This window comes from Prosopis cineraria, unplaced genomic scaffold (genome assembly GCF_029017545.1).
Source record: "Prosopis cineraria cultivar Desert tree isolate PC_DT_omini unplaced genomic scaffold, ASM2901754v1 PC6, whole genome shotgun sequence".
NCBI lineage: Eukaryota > Viridiplantae > Streptophyta > Magnoliopsida > Fabales > Fabaceae > Prosopis > Prosopis cineraria.
In genome coordinates, this window is record NW_026555337.1 from 5,496,774 (window position 1) to 5,518,334 (window position 21,561).

At 30.0% G+C, this 21,561-nt stretch overlaps 2 protein-coding genes across 2 annotated transcripts; both read left to right on the plus strand.

The window, feature by feature from the left end:
• The first annotated feature begins 274 nt into the window (after window positions 1-274).
• LOC129314573 (transcription factor MYB30-like) lies at window positions 275-1,529 on the plus strand. Its single transcript, XM_054958055.1, has 3 exons — window positions 275-407; window positions 613-742; window positions 892-1,529. The coding sequence occupies exons 1-3, from the start codon at window positions 275-277 to the stop codon at window positions 1,415-1,417; spliced, it is 789 nt and encodes a 262-aa protein (XP_054814030.1). The 3' UTR covers window positions 1,418-1,529.
• Window positions 1,530-7,927: 6,398 nt separating this feature from the next.
• Window positions 7,928-9,290, plus strand: LOC129313243 (transcription factor MYB4-like). The gene is made up of 3 exons (XM_054956209.1): window positions 7,928-8,057; window positions 8,273-8,402; window positions 8,798-9,290. The coding sequence occupies exons 1-3, from the start codon at window positions 7,928-7,930 to the stop codon at window positions 9,288-9,290; spliced, it is 753 nt and encodes a 250-aa protein (XP_054812184.1).
• The last annotated feature ends 12,271 nt before the right edge of the window (window positions 9,291-21,561 follow it).

Here is a 21,561-nt window from a genome sequence, read left to right on the forward strand (position 1 = left end):
CAACCAGTGCTGATCCATTCCTCACCATACTTTGCGCTCCTAGTAGCCTGCACAGAAAAAGGTGGCAATGCTTCTTCTCGTTCAAAATCAGCCACCCAAATTCAATATTTTATTGTTAGGGGAATTTGCCATGAAATTTGAAAGCATACCCATATTTATTTTCAACGCATGTTGCTAGCTAGCTAGGGCTTCAATATTTATATATGCACACACATATAGATATATGTTCCCGTATTTGCATGTGGTCTTGTCTGAGAGAACCAGACAAGTTTAGATGATGAGAGGCCCTTACTATGATAAAAATGGAGTGAAGAGAGGTGCGTGGAGTAAAGAAGAGGATGAAAGGTTAAGAGCATATGTTGAGAGACATGGCCACAGTAATTGGCGTCAACTCCCCAAACGCGCAGGTATATACACACACATGCTTGATCTTGTTAACCAAACTGAACCCAAATTTTGATCATGCACTTGGTGATGCCCATGATCGATCTCTTCCTGTAATTCTCAACCAACTTCTTATTTCAACCTGATTGACTTCAGTCCCTCATTAAATTAGAAATATAGATTGGTATGGGTCTTGATGGAGTTTCATCTGCAATTACGCGCGTACAGGTTTATCAAGGTGTGGAAAGAGTTGCCGACTTCGCTGGCTAAATTACCTGCGCCCGGATGTAAAACGCGGAAATTACACCAAAGAAGAAGACGAAATCATCATCAAATTACATGAACAACATGGAAATAAGTAAGCATGCGTTCCTTCTGACATCAAATCATCAAATCTGGGAACCCAGACATCCTGGGATTAATTAAGCGCTTTAGACATGAACTAAAAGCATGTAAGACTATTATTTCATACCCAATATAATAAATATCTGATATTTGTCGTCGTAGATGGTCTTTGATTGCCGAAAGATTACCAGGGAGAACTGACAACGAGGTCAAGAACCACTGGCATAGCCACCTGAAGAAGCACTTGGAGTGCAATCACGAAGAAAATTTTGAGTTCAAAACAAAGCCCATTGATATTTGTGGAGGAGAAGCAACCAAGTATTTCGAACCTGAAAGTTGTTTTCTTGGTTTTGATGCTTCTTCCTCCAGCAATATCTCGGGAAGCTCACCACCCATCTACCGTTCATCTTCAGCCTCCGCCTTCGGAGAAGAAAGCGTTGCTGATGCTGCCTGGGAAATATTTGAAGAATTCGGCGATTTCTGGACCCAACCATTTCTTCCAGAAAATACGTATGAGCAGGATAACTATTGTAGTCTGAACCATGCACCAAGTGTAGCAGATGTGGACGAATATTCCTCATACCTCTTCGATAATACTGAGTTTTTGTGCCAAGTGATGCAAGAATTTCCAGGTGACCCTAAAAAGGATATACAAGTAAATGGTAGTTCTTCCATTTGTTTCTTCTGATGGGCTTCATGAATTTCAAGACATGTATGATGATTGAAGAGAGGTGAAGAAAAGGAATGCTTGATTTAGACAAACATCATATTTTGATCTAAATTAAACCATGTATTTCTTCCCCGTTCTCTTCAATCAGAGCTTATATCTGTAGGGATATATAACTGATCCTTGTGTTGTGCCTGGAAGTTGGTGGTGGAGCTAAAGTTTGTTGGTTTAACTATAATTTCCCTCTTAATTACATTTATAAGAGTGATAATTAATTAATTAATGCATGAAAAATTGAACATGGCGTGCAGATCATGCCGTGGGTTAGAGCTGAAGATGGATAGCTACAGAGGTTGGAGGAGTTGAAAAAAAATAAGCACCAAAAATCCTTTTTATTCCTGCAACACCAAATTTGCAATTCCGTCCGCACACTGATAATCATCTTACTAATATGTGAATGTGTGCGCGCGTACGTCATGACCAGCCTCATCATGAAAGTAGTTGAACCCAATCTATCATATTATGGGGTCAAGGTGCTCATTTGGTGCTATGCACCGTCTCTTGAATTGAAAAAAATCTGGGCTTCACATAGTCCAGATTTTTTTAATTTATATTTATATTTTTTATTTTTTATTTAGTAAATAAAAATTATAAGATTTTTAAATAAATAAGTTCATAATTAATATGGACAGTACAGATTTAATATGAATGGTTCATTTTAATATTAATTTTTTATAATTTTTATAAATTGATTATCTATATGTATTTTGGACAATCTGAATTTAATATTAATTTTTTATATAATTTTTATTTTGATAAATCATATATTAAAAATAAAAATAATTTCCTGATGAGAAATTTTTTTAAGAAATTAAAATTTAAAAATTTTAAATCTAGATTATCCAATGTAAATCTGGATACTCAATTTATAAAAATTATCAAAACTTTTAATATTAAATTTGATCTTTCAAATGAGATCTGTCCATATTAATAAGGAATATAGTTATCTAATTTTTTTTATAATTTTTTAATAAATATAAAATTTAAATTTAAATAAAAACTTTAAACTAGATTTCATCACCGATAAGCACCCAAGTTAAAAGCCATATTGTGTGGATTTTGATTGTCGATTTTGGCGGACTTGCATCTATCTAAAAAGCCGAAGTTTTTGGATTTGCTTCTGTATTAAAAAAAATCGTTATGCCATATAGATTATCACTAAATTGATTGATTGCCGAGGATTAAATTGTGTACTTTGAATTGGGTCTTTTATTTTGCCTTTGCCTAATCTTCCGCTTTTTCTTTTTTGTTTTTTTTTAACTATGTAATATCTCAGTAATGAATAAAATTTGTCTTTTGATTTAAAAAAAAATTTGTGTACTTTGAAGTTTGGTCTAAATCCAGAGAACATTCCACAGATGATTCATCGATGAGCACATACGAAGACGGATGCCGTAACTTTCCTTTTGATTTTTTAATATTTTGTTCTGTCTGATTTTGGAAGTCATATTAGCAGATAGTTTTAACCGACAATGAGCTTGACAAGAACTTCTTCTGGCTTCCTTTTTCGGCATCGGCAGAGCTGCTACGAAACTTTCTGGCCTTCAGATCCCTCTTCGCTCCGTTTTTGTTCTCCATTGCAGCGCAATCGATTCCACAATGAGAGCGAGGACGACGAGTGCGAAAACTTCTGGATTCGATGCGAGGCGGCTGCTTCTGCTCCAGGTGAGGACTCCATAGCTTGCTGCTTCATTTTCTAAGCGGGATTGGTTTGGAGAATTGAGGTCACGGGGTTCGTGCTGTTTCATCTTCATTCTCCATCTCACTGAAATCGGGTTAAGTGATTCCCCATATGGGTTTCTTCTTGCGCTATGGGTTTCGTTTTCTTGCAATTCCTAGTGTGAATCATCCCTGATTGCGAAGTTTTTGGTGTTCAGGGATAGGTTAATCGATCATCTTTGTCCATGTTAATACTGGAATTTTCTCTGCTGTTCTTGTAATTATGTATACGATAGAGGGGCTAGGTATGGGAATCAGGTTGCTGTAATTTAAATCCCTGTTCATCTCTGTTGGTATTGTTGCTTGGATGCTGATCGGTTGTAATCACTGTGATGTTAATCTTGTTGATATAATGGGTACTGTAATTGTAATGTTAAAAAAGTAACAAACCTCTTGATTTGAAAAATGGAGCAAGATTGTACCCATTAGCAGTTTGGGAAACTTGTTCATTTGCTTGATGGAGCAACCCAAAAAAATAAATAAATAATTCCCGAAGCTTGGATGCGTATCTCTCACAGTCTAGGAGAGAAGACTGGTCATTGACTTTTGTTGGGAACTAATCACTATCAGCATGTCGTTTCGTTAAATTAGGTGAGTCATCAGTGTTTTTTCACTGTAGATGGACTAGATGCCCCTTATCTTAACACGACCTTCCACGCGCTCTGGCAAGATCATATCCTATTGTTGGACCAAACAATTTAAGTGTATGTTTAAATTAAAAAATTTATAATTAAAGTTAAAAATCAATTTAAGTTAGTAAACTTAGATTAGGACAAATGTATGTGATTATAACGTGATTTATATTTAAATATTTTTTTTTGTAAAAGTCAGTTAAATAAATTAAAATTTATTTCGATGATTTGATTCAAAAGTTAGTTAAGATATATAATAACAAAAATGAATATAAGTTTTATTTTATATATTTTTATGACTAATTTAATATTTAAAAAAATTAAACTTAAAATTTATAATTTTTAAAAAAGTAGATTACAAGTATAAAATATTTAGTTATAGTAATTTTATGAATATCGATATATCTGTATGAGTATAAATTTTTGTTCCAACCTTGTTGGTTTAAAAAATATATTAAACTAAATTATGGATGATGCCATTTTGTTTTAATTCATTATTCATATATAGTAAATGTGATTTGTAATGGGCTTGGTTAGCGTATTTATTCAATTATCATGGCTCAATGTACATTTTTTATCATCAGAAAATTATTTTAAATTGTTTATCTGTTTCAGAATTAACAGATTTTTTATTAAAAAATCCAATGAATTAATTGTAAAAAGGGAGAAAAGGCATGTTGCCCGTCAATTTAAAAGGGAGAAGGACAAAAAGGTTGTGGTGAGAAACAAAGGAGGAAGACCCGTGCCAAATATTGGATAAAAGTTAAAGGATGATAATCAAAAATGAAGAAGAAAGGCAACTTGAAAATGAAATGAAGAGAGAGAGGATAAGAGGATGAAAAGTGAAAACGCTCATTTTAACTAAACGCTTGGTATTAAGGCTGCCTCATCTAGCTTCGATAAAAACGCTAGTTCTCCCTAAACGCCCGTTCAATTTTTTTTATCAATTCAAACCAGATTTCAGGAACATTTAACATGCTAACTTAGGTTTGAGTGACCCCAACCTTAATTGTGGAGTTCTGATTAAACATAATCGAGCCGAAGGTTTTACCACCAAATACTCTTATATTTTTAAGAATATAAAACTCAAATTCAAAACTTCTAATTGAGCTATTATAACTCTTTTATTGGTATAACCAAACATATCATCATATCAAGGGCAAAGATGGCATTTCATCATAGTACCTAACTTTTATAAAGTTGTATATTAATATTTAAACTCTCAATATCACGCTTAAATAAATTAATGGAAAATAATAAATTGCAAACTCAAAAGCCACATAACGAGTATTATTAAGTTTTTATTAATCTAACCATTATAATTAAAAATATTAAAATGATATGTGAACGAATAGGGAGACTCAATGAAAGCTGTATGTCCTCCTTGAAAGTTTTTCTGAGGAAAAAAAATCATATATCACTTTAGATTATTAAATTTCTTTTTTATTTTTATCAGCCTTATTAAATACACCTCTTTTAATTAAACAATTTAATTTAATTAAAAAAATCTCTCCTTTTAATTTATTTTATTTTCCTTTTTTCTTTGCATTAGATAAGAGATTAAAATTACAAAAAATGCTTAAAATCCATATATAATTATTTTTATTTACTATTTTTAATCTCTCTCACGCACACACAGAAATCAGAACTCGCCTTATGCATCATGACCATTGGAGACCCAACTTGTTTTTTTTTTTTTTGGTGGGGTAATGAGGGACCCGACTTGCAATATAATTACAAAGAAGTTATATTAAGAGTGTGTGCGTGTGTATGATATCAATTTTTCCTTAATAAAAACATTTATCAGCGACTTACCGCAACAAAGCCGTAGTTTCCCCTTTGGGTGACAAAATATACTGCTTTCTTAAAGGCCGAATTAGAAGGAAATAGTTAAAAACCTTAAGCCTAAAATCTCAAGCCACGCAAATTGAAATTGAATAAAATGAATGTCCAATTGGTCATATCACAATTATCAAATGGCTTTCAACAACAACTCCCTTGACAGATGTATGCATGCGTGTGTGCATGTGAAAGAAATTGAATTGTGTTTAATCGGATGCGAAGAATAAATATTTTTTATGTATTTCTTAATTTGGTATATTTAAAAACAACAAAGTTAAAATACCATTCAAATTAAATTGAACGAGATGTCAAATTAAATGTGCCTGCAGGTAGTCCACCAATTCAGACTTTGACATTTCTCAATAAACTGGTTCCTAGCTTCCTGAGTTAGTGCAATTTAATTGCTTGTTCTGATGAGTGCAGAAACAGAACCAAAGCATAGAGGAAAGCAAGATGCTTGCATGTTCCACGACTCAGAGACACAATAATCTACATATCAGATTCCATTTTGGTTTCTATTTCTCCATCACCGAGTCACCAAATCAGTTTCTTCGCTTTCACACCTAATCAAGTCCAACGATATTGACATATTGGTGTCATTTCTCATCCATTCACTCCGTTTGCTAAGTGATGTGAAACTAGGATATTATTCAAATGATGTGTAGAATGATGAGGCTTATACTAGGTCTTTGCAAAGAACGGAGAGACTTTTTTTCTTTATTATTTATGACATTAAAAATTTAAAGGCTGAAACTGATTTATTATTTATCGCATGTATTATGTAAGATTTGAACGTGTCAAATACAATAATTTATGAAAAAGAAACTAAGTCTGAACAAGGGAATATTTGTGTAAGTGCATATGGGCTTTTTTCCCCCGACCGGGCGGGTTTGGAATTAGATACTAAGGCGAAGAATGATGCAATTTATGAAATTTTCATTTTTTTTTTCAAATTTCATTCTTTCACAAGATCAGTTTATATAGTTTTGTTATAAAAATGGAAAATTAGATAGAGGGATCTAATACTACCAAAATTTATTATAAAAGATCATAAAAATTAAAATTAGGCTAAAGAGCGGAGATAAGTGCAATTGATTATTATAGTTTTAATATAAAAACTGTTAATAATACCTTAAAATTAATGCAGAGTAATGCATAAGTTACAAAAAATTCTTTTTCAAAAAATAAAGTTGTGTACTTGCAGATTTCAATTCCACACGTATAAAAACACAAAATGTAGTATTAAATTCAATTAAGTCAATATATTTTAAAGAATAATTAATTTTTAAATAATCAATTGAATATAATTTTAAAATCGTTACTTTAAAAAAAAGTAAAATAATAAATATTTATTTGTTTATTTATCACTACCAGTAACTATCAAATTCAATTTGAAATATGGTTAGAGAAAATATAGGAAATTTGATTTGGGGCAATTTGTATTTTAAAATTTATATTTTGATATATGGTCCTTCTAAATAATTATTATTTTTAAAATTATTTCTAATAAATATTATTTTCTCCTGGTCCTTAACAATAATTTTCCCTTATAAAAAAAAATTATATATACGCACTTTTATTTTGCGCACTGAAACAATTAACAAAAGCATAAACTCTCCTTGATTTTTCTCATACTTAATTATCCCCACTCGGTTACCTGAAACTTCCCAAATCCTAACCATCTGCCTGTCTGAAGTCTAACCTGATTCCACATAGGAAGGAGTCAGTGACGTCTCCGAAGGATCCTGCTAATGTGGACGCAGTTTTTGATTAAACGTCCACGAGGTCAAAAAGTTTGGGAAAATATATATTAAAAAATGACTAATCATACTGATGAATACTGTGCCTTTTTTATTAAAGACAGGGAGACCCAACAGTGTCAATTTATTTTCCAAACGACTTAAACCTTTGTTTCGCAAGCGACCAATCCCGATCCTTTCTCACAACACTTTGCACTCCGAATAGCCCACACAGAAAAAGAAACCACCAAAAGTAAAGTTAACAGTGCTTTTTCTCGTTCAAAATTATACAACCATGTCTTATTGATTGTACGTTTGGGGAATTTTCCATGAACTGAGAGAACTGACAGATACCCAAATATCTTGCAGCGTGTCTCCGATCTTATCGTTAGCTAGGGCTTCAGTATTATTGAGTGGATCCAAGAGGTTCTAATAAATATACAGGTGCTGCCTTGATCTTTGTTTAGATATTTCCATATTTGTAGTCATAGGCTTGATCTGAGAGAACCAAATAAGTTTGGTAACTTGTATAGGTGAAGATGAGAAGCCCTTACTATGACAAAAATGGAGTGAAGAGAGGTGCGTGGAGTAAGGAGGAGGATGAAAAGTTAAGGGCATTTATTGAGAGATACGGCCACAGCAATTGGCGTCAACTTCCCAAACACGCAGGTATATATATCCACATACCCGAACTTATTGCGTCCAGCAAACTCGAACCAAATTTTGATCGTGCGTACTCGATCGGTGATCGATGCTCATGATTACTTCCTGTAATTCTCACTTGAATATTGTAGTTGTTATATATCTATCGTCACTCAACTTAATTAGCTTTAGTTGGGATGGATCTTGATGGGGTTTGACCTGCAATTACGTAATAAGTACAGGTTTATCAAGGTGTGGAAAGAGTTGCCGACTTCGCTGGCTAAATTACTTGCGCCCGGAGGTAAAGCGTGGAAATTACACCCCAGAAGAGGACGAACTCATCATCAAATTACATGAACAACATGGAAATAAGTAAGCATGCGTAACATTCAAGTTTAATAAGTTTCACAAGTCTGTAAATATGTATCTATATGACTCGTTTTCATTTCCCCTAATTTGGCTACGAAAACCTGGGAAAGTTAAAGGATGAAGAGGTTTTGATTTTAACTTGAAAATGCTTCTTTAAAGTGTGAAAGTTTAAGTATTGTATGATCTAATTTTAATCTGTACTTTCTTAAATTTCTTGATATTATGATTCCATCATGGGGATTAAAAGAGTCGCGAAAAGGAAAATGCAGTCTTGAATTATATTATAGGTGAAAAAGTTAATTGTCCCCAATTAAAGCTCGAGTTCTTTAAACATCAAGCAAACTTCAGATGACTGCATATGTGTACCTATATAACATATATAATATTTGTCGTTGTAGATGGTCTTTGATTGCCAAAAGATTACCAGGGAGAAGTGACAACGAGATTAAGAACCATTGGCATAGCCACCTAAAGAAGCACGTGGAGTGCAGTCATGGGGGGATATCTGAGATCAAAACGAAGCCAAGTGGTACTTGTAGGGGAGAAACAGCAAAGTATTTCGAACCTGAAAACCCTTTGCTTGGTTTTGCTGCTGCTTCCTCCTCAAGCAATATTTCAGAAAGCTCACCACCCATCTGCAATTCATCTTCAGCCTTCACCTTCGGAGAAGAAAGCGTTGCTAATGGTGCATGGGAAATATTTGAACAGTTCGACGATTTTTGGACCCAACCATTTATGCCGGAAAATACATCTGACCAGGATCATTATCCAAGTCTAAACTATGCAGCAAATGCAGCAGACTTGGACGAATATTCCTCATACCTCTTTGATAATGCCGAGTTTTTGTGCCAAGGGTTGCAAGAATTTCCAGAAGATCCTAAAAACGTATAAGCAAATGGTAATAATTCTTCAATGCGTTTGCTGAAAATGGCTAGCTATGGATGGTTGGACGAATGTCAGAAAATCACCTAATTATAAGTTCCTTTTCATTTTCTTCCCTTCCAGATTTGCAATTTCGTCAGCCCACTGAATTTCTCTGCGCGCGCCTTGCTCTTGCAAGTATATATCTGTAGCTGTCACTCCCTATCATATTGTTTATGCTTTCTATTATTGAAGGTCGTGGAGACTTGCTTCTATGTATAAAACCGAAGTTTGTGAATCCGTATAAGAGTCAAAAAAAAAAAAATCGTGTGCTTTTGATCATGCGTACATGTTATATATATATATATATATATATAAGTTAGTAGAATATTACTATCACATGAATTTATCACTAAAGTAATTGATGATGAGTATAAAAATTGCGCACCACAATCTGAATTCAGATCCCAAACAGGATTCTTGCTCTCCAAAGACACACACACACACACAGGTTTCTTTTTGCCAATAAAACACAGATTATTAGAAATTAAATTAAATTATCACTTAGGGCTTACTTTGATACGTAGGATGAAATAAGGATATATAGTGATTAAGTTTTCTTACTCTCTTTAAATAGAAATAATTTATCTAAACTAAAAAAATTGAAAGGAAAAAAATAGGTTGCCATTTTAGAATCGGAGAGCTGAAATTTGAGATCGTATATATGATTCTCCTCTTCGTTTATATGATCCCAATTACCCTACCTCTTCTTGATCTTATATATAATTAAAATTTAAATATATTATTTAACTACAAATACATATATCAAATAATGTATTCTTAAAAAGATATACATACAATCTTTTCATATTTATTCTAATTTAGTAGAGTGTTTTACTTTAAAGTAAATATAAAATAATTTACTCATTAGAGAAACTTTTGAAAAAATGAAATGATTATACCTCAAAATACTAAAATTTTTTATTAAAAGTAAATTTTATCTACAATTTTCAATCATCTTAAAAAATATTTTAATAAAAAATTAATTTTAACAATATAATTTTGTTAATATTTACTTTGAGAAATTTTGAATTTTTAATAAATACTAATAACTTTTACAATGTAAAATAATTACAATGATATCAAATATAATTAATATAGCTAACCTCTAATTATTCTCTAACTTATAACAACAAGGCAAATTTGAATAGTTTTTCATATTCTGCTAAGTAATCTTTATAAAAATATTATTAGTAACTTCTTTTTCCACAACAATGGAAATCTAAACACTAGGTAAAATCACAAGACATCATTGTCAAAAAATTCATTAAAGCTCAGCAGACAGAGTAGATATCATATGTATACCAGGTCAAGCATCAAGTGTACAATATATTAAATAGTTTATAATGCCATTTATATCTCACAACATCTATACTTTAACATCCCAATACCATTTATGTATTTGTATGTAACTAAGTATTTATATATAACTTAGCCTGATCATAATTGAAAGTAATCATCTATTAAGATTTTAATTATATCATATTAAAATATTATCTTAATTGTCCTTATTTATGTAAATTTCATAAAATTCATGTTTTCTTTTTTTCTTTTAATAATATAAAACTACTCTAAAAAATTTAAAATAATACTTTAAAGATATTACATATAAGAAAATGCTCCCGTGCAACACACGTGAGGTGAATGCTAGTTCTTAAAAAAGATGAGCCATATATATCTAAAAAATAATTAGTATAATACAAAATTAAAAAGCAATTTAATAATTAAACTTATATTCATTATTATTTCTTTTGTTTTTTATCCTATATATCATTTACTTCTCATTCAATATATAAAATAAGAAGTTTGATTTCATAAATATATTTTAAAATATTTTATTTAATTTTAATTTTTTAAAATAATTCATAAGAAAAAAATTGTAATAATAATTTTATAAATTGTTTCATATAATTTAAAATTATATTTATTTTTTTTAAAAGTACTTTTAGTAACAATTATATGCCACCACTAAAAGTTATTTTTTGGCCACGACAACAAAAATTCTCCACCAAAAGTGAATATTTAGTTGAGAAATTTAAAAGTTGCCACCCAAAATCAAGTTTTGCCACTGCTAAAAATTGTTGCAAAAGGTCATATTTTGTGCAGTGCTGTAATATTTGGCGAATATATTCTGGAACTGATCCATGAAGTGTTATGAAAAAGATGGACTTCATCAGGATGGGAGGGGGCAGCCAAAACTGAATCTGAAGAGGTCTGCTTTGCAACAGGAACTTAGCTGGAATGTTGGCTTGGGCGCAAGCAAAAATCGATTTACTTACCTGTCGTTTAAAGGCCGTGCACGTGACACGTTGACATTCATGTTGTGTCGGTCAAAAGAAACAACTTTCTTGGGGCTTTTCTCTAGAAGGGTAGACGAGTTCAATCGTTTTTCAGCAGGTAAAACCACGTGATGACTTGGCTTCTCTCAATTTTTGAATGCCCAAAACTAGCAGCCATAACAGTGGAAATATATGCGCGCCAGTATGACGCGGAGATCCACATCCAACAAAATATGTTTCTCCTACTTCAATATTACTGCAAATATGGATACGTTTGTCCCTTCCCAAATTTTGTTAGCACGTCTCTGTTTAATTTAATGTGAACATTTATCAGCAAACTCGAGACGTGTCATCCTATGTTGGACTTTGTTGGGAGAATGATGAGAAAAGGTTTATTAGGGTTTTGGACCCAGCAATACATTTTCTTGGTTCCTAGATCAGAGGGAAAACAAAAGGTAGCAGACAGAAGAGATTTAGTGTGTATTTAATTTTTAATTTGCATATGATAAAAGTATATTTAAAAAATTCAACTATTTATTAAATTTGGTAAAAACAAATTTTAAAGTGAGGTTTGAACGTGTTTTTTGAGGGGTAAGTGTTATGCATTGCTGGATGAGGCACGTCATGTGTGATGACGAGACATCGGACTCAAATTCCAAAAGGTGCAGATCCACCATAAGCCGTCACAAAAGGTAACATGACAAGTTCCAACAAGGAGATTCCAGGCAATTAAATCGAAACCGCTCCTTTCGGAAGCCGCAATACCTAGTGATGATCGTCAAATTAGGAGGCTGGTCCACGGCTCTATTCCTGTAATCAAAGACTCGGTGAATTTAATTATTTTTCAAATTATTCTCTTTTTTGTTTTCAAAAATAAAAAATAAAAATATTTTAAAGTTATTTTTACTTTATTTTTCTTGTTTCTAAAACACACTACATTTGATTATTGAAAAATATATATAACAACCATCACCATCAATTTATTTTTTAAATTTTAAAACTGATTTTAAATTAATATAGCCAAATAAATTTTTGTTTTGTTCTGTTTTAAAAAAATTTAAAAAATTGGATAAAACAAAAATGAAAATAAAAACCAAACATCTCCTTAGTGAAAGCGTTTGAAAATAAAATGCATATTTTGGAGTACGGACATTGAATATTTCAATCACACTCTCATTTTTATCATTAGACACTTCTAATTATTTTACCTGAATTGAGAAGAGTTAATTAAGTTATTAATTTCATCTAAAAATATAATAAATTAAAATTTTAATTTTAACCCTATTTATATGAAAAAATTTTAAGTTTACATTACATTATCATTATCTCTTTAACGAAAAGTCAAATATGGGAAATATAAAAAAATATAATTAATATCTCATTAAATATCAAAAAATTATATTAGAAAATAACTTATAATAGAAAATTGAGGGAGTATGGATAGATAGATGGAGATTAGCCTCGTAAAGAAAAGATATTTCTTTGAATGTTGGTTACAGTAGTTTTCTAGAAAGATTGTGAAGGTTTGCGTTGTTTAGGGATTCCTGGATTTGCTTTTCAAATCTGGAGATCTCGTCTCTTGGCATTATTGTCCATCTACTTTATCATGGTCCACAGAGTTATAAAATACATAAAGAAGGATTTCGCAGCGGCTTTGCCGAAAAGGAGCAGTGAGAAATTAGCTCTGTTTTTTCCTCGCAGAATGCTTTAATTAGACGATTTTCTATGTAGTTTAAGACCTATTCAATTGGCATGACTTGTTTGTGTCGGCTTTAATGAATGGAATTTTATCCCGCATAAGTGGAATTGAAAATAGTTCTGCTACATTATTCCATTGGTTATGCAGGCAGAGATTTGAATTAAAACAGAATTTTCATATTGATAAATCTAATTAACAACAAATAAACATGTAGAGTGTAGACATACTGCTTTTGGTGTCACATTGTGTGGTGATTATCTCATTTATGTGTCTTGTTTTTTGCGTGCTTTTCGTTTATTTATCACTATTTATTTGAACATTTAAGGATCTCTCGAGCATTCTCCTCCATATATAAATCATTGTAAGGGGGAGTGTATGTTTGTAAATCAATTTCCATGTAATATTCTTTTGATATAGATAGTAACCTATAAGAGAAATTATTTTCCCAATAGATATACTTATTTTAAAATATTAACCCATGAGCTTAATAAATATAAAAGCCAGCTGCTTGTTTACAGACTCCAACATGGCTGACTCATTTTCCATGCGTATGCGACTTGCTTCCCTTTCAATACCCTGTTAATTGTTATAAGATATTTTTAATATTTCATGTATTTTAAGAAACTATTGTTACATTATTAAATTTTTCAAAAATATTCAAATATCCTAATTTTTCCCAGTCAATGATATGGATGTAAAACCTCTATATGACTTGCAAGATCAGTCATTAAAATTCTGAGAGGCAAAAATGAAGAAAACCTATTCAATGCTTTTACAAAATATTTCATCCAACCCATTTCATAAGATTCTTTTTAGTGATATGACATTCCATAGTATAAATTGTTTTGAAAAAATAATTATTTATTAATCAAATTTGTTTTTAAAGTACTATTCATCACTTCACTCTTTAATTATCTTTGTTACTATTTGCCCCTTGTTAAACAAAGGATTTATAGTGTAAAGTGTTTTTAATTAATTTACTCAACCAATAAATTAGTTAATTGATGACGTTTAAAGTTATTCATTTCTTCCAATGTTTACGTACCTTTATTTAATAGTTAGGATGTCTCAATTAAAAAATATTACTCCCTCCATCCTAAATTATAAAACACTTTTGAAGGAATTTCTCCGTTCTAAAATATAAGACACTTTGAATAAATTAAGGTTTTATCAAATGTATCAATTTTAATATTACTCTTTTTCTCTCTATAATTAATTTTCATCCCTTTTTTTCAATATATTAAATGATGACATTTTTGAAATTTTATATTTTTATTTTGAAAAGATAAGGTTTTTGAGTGTATTTAATGAGATTTATTGATATGTGAGATTTTATTTAAAAGTATCTTATAATTTAAAACGGAGTGAGTATTAATTACATTTCCAATCAAAAACACTTCTTGGGGGAAAAAAGCATACTTATTACATCTTGAAATATTCAAAATACCTACATTTTGTAATATGATACTTAAAACAATTTCTTGAAATACTGTCTACGCTTGGATACAGATGGTGTGGTGAATACTCAGAGAAATGCAGCATGTGCTGGTGTGATCAAGAACTCTCGAGGACAATGGATAGTGGGCTTCCAAAAGTGCTCAAGGAAAGGTTCTTTTACAAAAGCTAAATTAGATGCAATGAACGTCGGCCCCCAAATTTGCCAAGATAGAAATTTGGGTGAAATTAAACTGCACACTGATTATTTGGAAGGGCTGAACATAATCATGAGGGAATGTGGGCCTTAACATCCTCTCACGAGCTTAGTCTATCAAATCTGAGATCTTATAAGTCATATGGAAGATGTGAAAATTATTTATACTGGACGCAACTCAATCTGGTGTGCTGATTTATTAGCAAAGAACACGTTTCTTGATGCGCCCGGCCTGCGGATATTAACTCAGATTCTGGCTTGCTGTTTCAATATGGTCATTTGGGAACAGAGCCTATGCTCTAGTGAGTAATTAGTTGTAACTACTAAGCTTCGGCTTGCCCTTGTATGACCCCCAAAAAAAAAATTGCTAAACCATATTTCATTGATTTCATTTGCAACAAAAAAAAGAAGAAATATATATAACATATTTTCTCTGAAATATAATATAAGTTATTATTAATTAATTTACATTTCTTAAAAAAGTTGGTTAAAATTTTGTTTTTATATAAATTTTCACATCTTTCTTGTCATATCTTTGAGTACAATAAATATAATATTTGATTTATTTAATTTATTCAAAATATTTTTATTAGTTATTCCTTTCGAACCTTATTATAGGATACTTTTAATTGTTTTACGTATCTTAAGAAAATTTATTTTTTTTTGATGTCATAAAAATGATTATAAACTTTTATTTTTACCATTAACTTTAAATCATGATATAACTACATTAAATATCTTTACCATTTCACATTAATTAAGAACGGATAAAATTAAAAAAATATAGTTTAATTATTATAAAGTGTCATACATTTGGACAAAAAATTACTTTTAGATAGTGTCCTATAAATAGGAATGTAGGGAATATTTGAGCATAGTATAATAATTAATAAAGGAAGGATATAATTAAAAAATATAAAATTTATGGAATATCCTATATTTTTTTACTAAGGAAAAATTATAGAAAATAATATATATGGAGAATTTTAATTAAGACCATGGATAAGATTTAATTACTAGTGGGTCTCAAAAAAATTTAAAATTTTAGTTCAATTTAAGAGGATTGAAATGAAAATAATTTCAACAATAAAAAGATCAAAGTATCCTTCACTTATTATTCAAAATTATTAGTTATTAATTTTTTTATTTTACTTATTAATTTACTAATATGAGTTATAAATTGTATTCGTTTGTCAGATAAACAGCAATATCAGTTATTTATTTGCTAATTTTATTTATTAATTTACTAATATTAATTTTAAATTACAATACTTATTAGTAATTTATACCTAATGTTAGTGAATCAACAAGTAAAGTTAGTAATTTAATAACTAATGTTACTGTTTGTGATTAAACAACTGATATCAAGTTTTATTTATATAATTATTGACATATCAATTCATGTAATTTATAACTCATTTTAGTAAATTAATAAGTAAAATAAAAAAATTAATAACTAATGATTCTGTATAGCAAGTAAAGAGTATTTTAATCTTTTTACCATTGAAGGTATTTTCATTTTAATCTCCTAGACTTTTATATTTTTTTAAACCCAATAATAATTAAGTTCCATATATGGTACTTAATTGAAATTGTCCTTAATTTATATTATGGTAGGAGGGAATAGTAGCTTATACTTTTCCCGGGGGGGGGGGGGGTCTTATAGAAATTATCTCCGGTCATCGCAATGACGGATGTCCCACGGGAGCCACTGCCCCAATTAAAGCTTGGAAAAAATGACAATCATTAAAATCGCAAGGATATTAATGGACATTCCGCGATTTCGAAATGTTAAAATGTATAGAAAGAGCATGATTTTTATTTACAATTAAAATACTTATAATTATTGAAATAATCAATAAAATATTATTTATGAATTTAAGAAAAAAAATTATAAATTCAAGGAAACTCACTTGTGAATATGTAAAAAGTTAATTGTAAGTGGATAGATAATTTTATAAATACATACATTATCACTTGTGGATTCAGAATAATCATTTGTAAATTTAAGAAAAGTTAATTGTAAATAAATATGTAGAAATATAAAAAGATCCATAAATCATTGATTTACAATTAAAATTATTCACATCAATTTATAACTGACGTTTCATATATTTAAAAGTGACATTATTTAAATTTACAAGTGATTATCCGTGAATTACAAAGTTATGCATAGATTTATGAAACTATCTATTCATTTATGGCAGAATTTTCATAAATTTATCAGTGACCTTCCTAAAATTTGTAAGTAACTATCTTTAAATTTATAAACAGTAATACATAAATTCATAAAATTATCTATCTATTTACAATTGACTTTTTATTTATTCACAAATAACATTATTTAAATCTATAACTAACTTTATTTAGATTCATGAATCACGCCCCATTAATTATTGTAAAATTATTTACTTTTTTATTGTAGATAAAGATCGTGATCCTTCAATGACATTTTAATTACTGGAGGTCTTTAATTGTTATTATTAATAACTTTATAAGATATGTAATGTAATTGTCATTTTCGTTACTTTTATTATGGATTGCCCGAGATTGGACCTCCTCTCGCGGAACCCACGGTTGGTGATGAAGTAAGAGCTGTTGGGCTCCAAAAATGTGGCAACAGTGATCATTTCATCATCCTAATTTAAGCTTTACATTTTGCCCAAGATGGGAGATTCAAGATTAAGTTGCTGCTTTTATCACCAAAAAGGCAGATGTTTAAGTTGCTGGTTTAGGGCTTACTTGGACAAAGACTAGAGTTGAGTTCAGTTACAGAAACAAACCAACAAACGAATCAATGATGGGCCGTGCCAAAATAATTCAAACATGCAATCCTTCCCACAAGAGATGTTGATGTGATGCCGAGAGCCCGAGACACTCATTGAAACACTAAGGCCGGCATGTTCTTCTGAGGAAGGGAGAAAAATAATAAAAAAGACAAAAAACATGTTTTTATTATTATATTGTAGTGTTCAACTAATTGTTTTTAGTCAGTATAATTATAATTTATAGCGTCATTCACAATAAATATTAACTTACATGAACCTTTTTGGTGTAACCTTCCCTAAAAATAGCTCTGGCGAAAAGGAAAGTTTTTTCCTTGGCTTTGTGGTATACTTTTTCCTCGGATACTTTCTTGATGTTTCTTGAAAATCATTACTGGTAAATTCTTTCTGATTTGATTATTCTTTCATGGTTTGCCTGGATACTTTTATGTTAACACTCGAATTTGGTGCAAATGGACGGGCTAAATATTTTTAATGATTTGAAGTATAATACTAAGTATGAGTCTTCAGTTGAATTGCCTACAAACTGCATTTTACCTGATTTGGAGAGTATTTCTTTGATCAGGATTAAATTCCTGTTGTTTTGCCCCTGCTTTGGTACTGTGAATCTATTTAAATCTTTTGCTGGCACGATTATGGATGATTTGGGATGGGTTCCTCCTAGTCATAGGCAGTGCATTTATATTGTTGTGGAACAATTTGAGTTGAATTTAATTTGTTTGGAAATGAATTGATTTGTGTGGGACATAGCCTCCTTAGGGCTGCACCAATAGTCGTACGAGGCTAAACTGTAGCTTAACTTAAAATTTAATTTCTTCAATGAAAAGACTAAGTTAGCCAATATGTAATCCTGTCTAATTTAGTTGTAACTCAAAAATTAATATAAAATTGAATTTGGTCTATAGGATTAAGAGACTGATTTCGGTAACCCAATGTTCACTTAGCTCTCTTTTTTTTCCTTTTTTTTTGTATGAGAGATCAAATTCATTTCATCATGATAAATTTAATTAAAATAATAAAAATACTTATAATTATAAAAAAATCATGACAATCTCTAACACGAAAAAAATATTTCAACTACAATTCAAATAATTCAAATTTATAACTTTAACAGTAATACAACATTCAACAAACTTTTGCAATATGTTTAATATACATTACAATAATAATTTGGCAGCAAACTAAATTAAAATTATATTAAATAGAAATGTGAAATATGAATGAAGGAAACGTTAAGTTCAAATTTCAAATCATTCAAATATATTAAAAATAATTTCACAGGACTGGACTAGACCAAGTAATTTGAAAGCGTGATCTCCTGTCCGGCCCAACACGAGAAGGTAATCTGGTCTTTTTGATCTATTTGGTCATTTGGACCAATTTTTTTACTAGATCAAACCGGACTTGTTTAGGTTGAATTGCATTGGATAGAATAACTAGACTTTTGCATAACCCTAGCTTAGGGTATTCTGATCACAGTTATGATAGTAGATGTTTGGGTGGTGCTAAATGAGAAATTGCCAGCTAGAATTGATTGTTTGAGCAACAACCATGGGATTCTTGTTAGAGAGTTAGATTATCTCCTACTGGTTGAAATGTTTAATGAAAGAAGATGTTCAATTTATTCAACTTTTGAGGATTTCTCTATTAATTCTATTAAGTCATCAGGCTGATCTTTTAGTGGTACCCAATTTATCTTTTCCAAGCTGCTATATGGATGGCTTGTACTACGATGACAGGGATGTGCTCTTCGTATTGGATGATATGCCTCCATCCCTTCTAGTTTCTCTCCTAGATCATTTGTTTCACATATCTAGGAATCTAGCTTTCTCTATTCTTTTGTCCCCTTAGTGTCCTTTCTTCTGTTTCTTTTATTGATTTCCTACCTATTTGGATAAGGCACAAAATCAATTTTTTAGCCGATAATTGATTTTTGAATGAAAATTAGCCCAACATCAGATTTTTTGATTAATCGATTAAAAAGCCCATAATCATATTTTGGCATAATATAAAAATTCCAGCTTCTTCGGTCTCAATGCCTCTGTCTCCTCTTTGTTGGTTATGGTCAATTACTGGAAATAACCTTACCCATCCGGCAACAATATCCAATGCATTGCATCAAAGCTGTAGGACAAATAGGTCCTTCTGGAATGGTCGAGCTTTCTTGCTTTATTAGCCTCCACATTGTTGCAATAATTCTGACTCAATTATTCAAATATATTTAATTCTATTAAAATTAATTTTAAAAAAAGGTAACCAAACATATTATGTTATAATATAATAAATTATAATTAAAATTAATTATATTGATTAATTATTTTTATAATCAATTATATGCAACTAAAATCTAAGTGGCCTCTTCCTCTTTCCAGCCAAAACAAAAAAACAAAATCAAAACTCCAAAGTAATAGGTACTTTAAATTTTCAAAGGACGGGTGTTTTTTTCATGGAAAATACTGTCCCTGGTTCAAAATATAAGATCAAATTAATTAATTCATAGACATTTTTTAAAAAAATTGTTAAGTTTGTTATTTGTTATTATAGTATAAAAGATGGACTAAGCAAGTGGGGATGGAGAGCGATGAAATAACATTAGAGGTTCCCAAGAAATCTTGGAATTGATGATTTAAGAAACGACGAAAACTACAACAATATTCCATTGTATCCTGCATCTACTGCACATTCTATTAAAAAATGTAAAATATTTTTAATTAAAACTCACCTTTCTAATAAATTAATTAACTATTTTTAAACTAACATTATCTTCTTTTATTTTTTTTATTTAATAAAATATTTTCTTAAAAATAAATATAAAATAACTTAGTTATCAAGAATATTTTTTTAAAAAAATACATTAATTACATTTTAAATATTAAAAATACTTAACATTTTTTTAATGGAGAGAGTACAAGTGATTTAAAATAATGATGGTCTTTTTATGGGTCAGTTTGTATAAAAAACAAATCATTAATTATTTTTAATAAGTGATAATTATATCTTAAGATTTGAAACATGACAAATAATTAATTAACTCATTAAAAATATAATTCAATTAATCAAATTAATACAGAACAGGAGGGAGGGAGGGAGGTTGTGAGTTGTGAGTGAATAATGGGGACAAGGAGGTGCTATGCTCACACATTAATGAAGTTTGGAAGCTTATGATTGTGAACGCCACTTCAAGCCCTCGCATTTCGTGTGAACTTGTTATGGCGCAATTAATTGCCTCGCCCTGCTTTCTCCATTTCCTTCGGTCCCGCCAACACACGCCCTCAAAGTCAAAACTGTGCAATCCAAGCTTCTCTATCCCAAATCAAACCTTTTTAAATGTTTCCCTTGTATTCTTTTTCATTCAAATTATAAGATATTTTTTTTATTTTAAATTATAAGATAATTTTAAATAAAATTTTATATACTAATAAATTTTATTAAATATACTTAACAATTTTATCTTTTTAAAATAAAAATATAAACTTTTAAAAATACTGATCATTTAATATATTGAAAAGAGAAAGAATATAAATTTATTATAGAGAGAAAGGGTAATGTTAAAATTGATGCATTTAATGAAACTTTAATTTACCTAAAGTGTCTTATATTTTAAAAAAGAAAAACTCCTTAAAAAATGCCCTGTAATTTGGGTAGTATTTTTAAATAAAATTATATATACTAATAAAATTTATTGTATACACTTTACAACCTTATTTTATTAAGGCAAAAATATAAAATTTTATAAAAATGCTATTCATTTAATATTCTATTTATGAAAGAATATTAAAGATAGAGAATATATAAAAAGGGTAATATTAAAAAATACTTTTTTTGT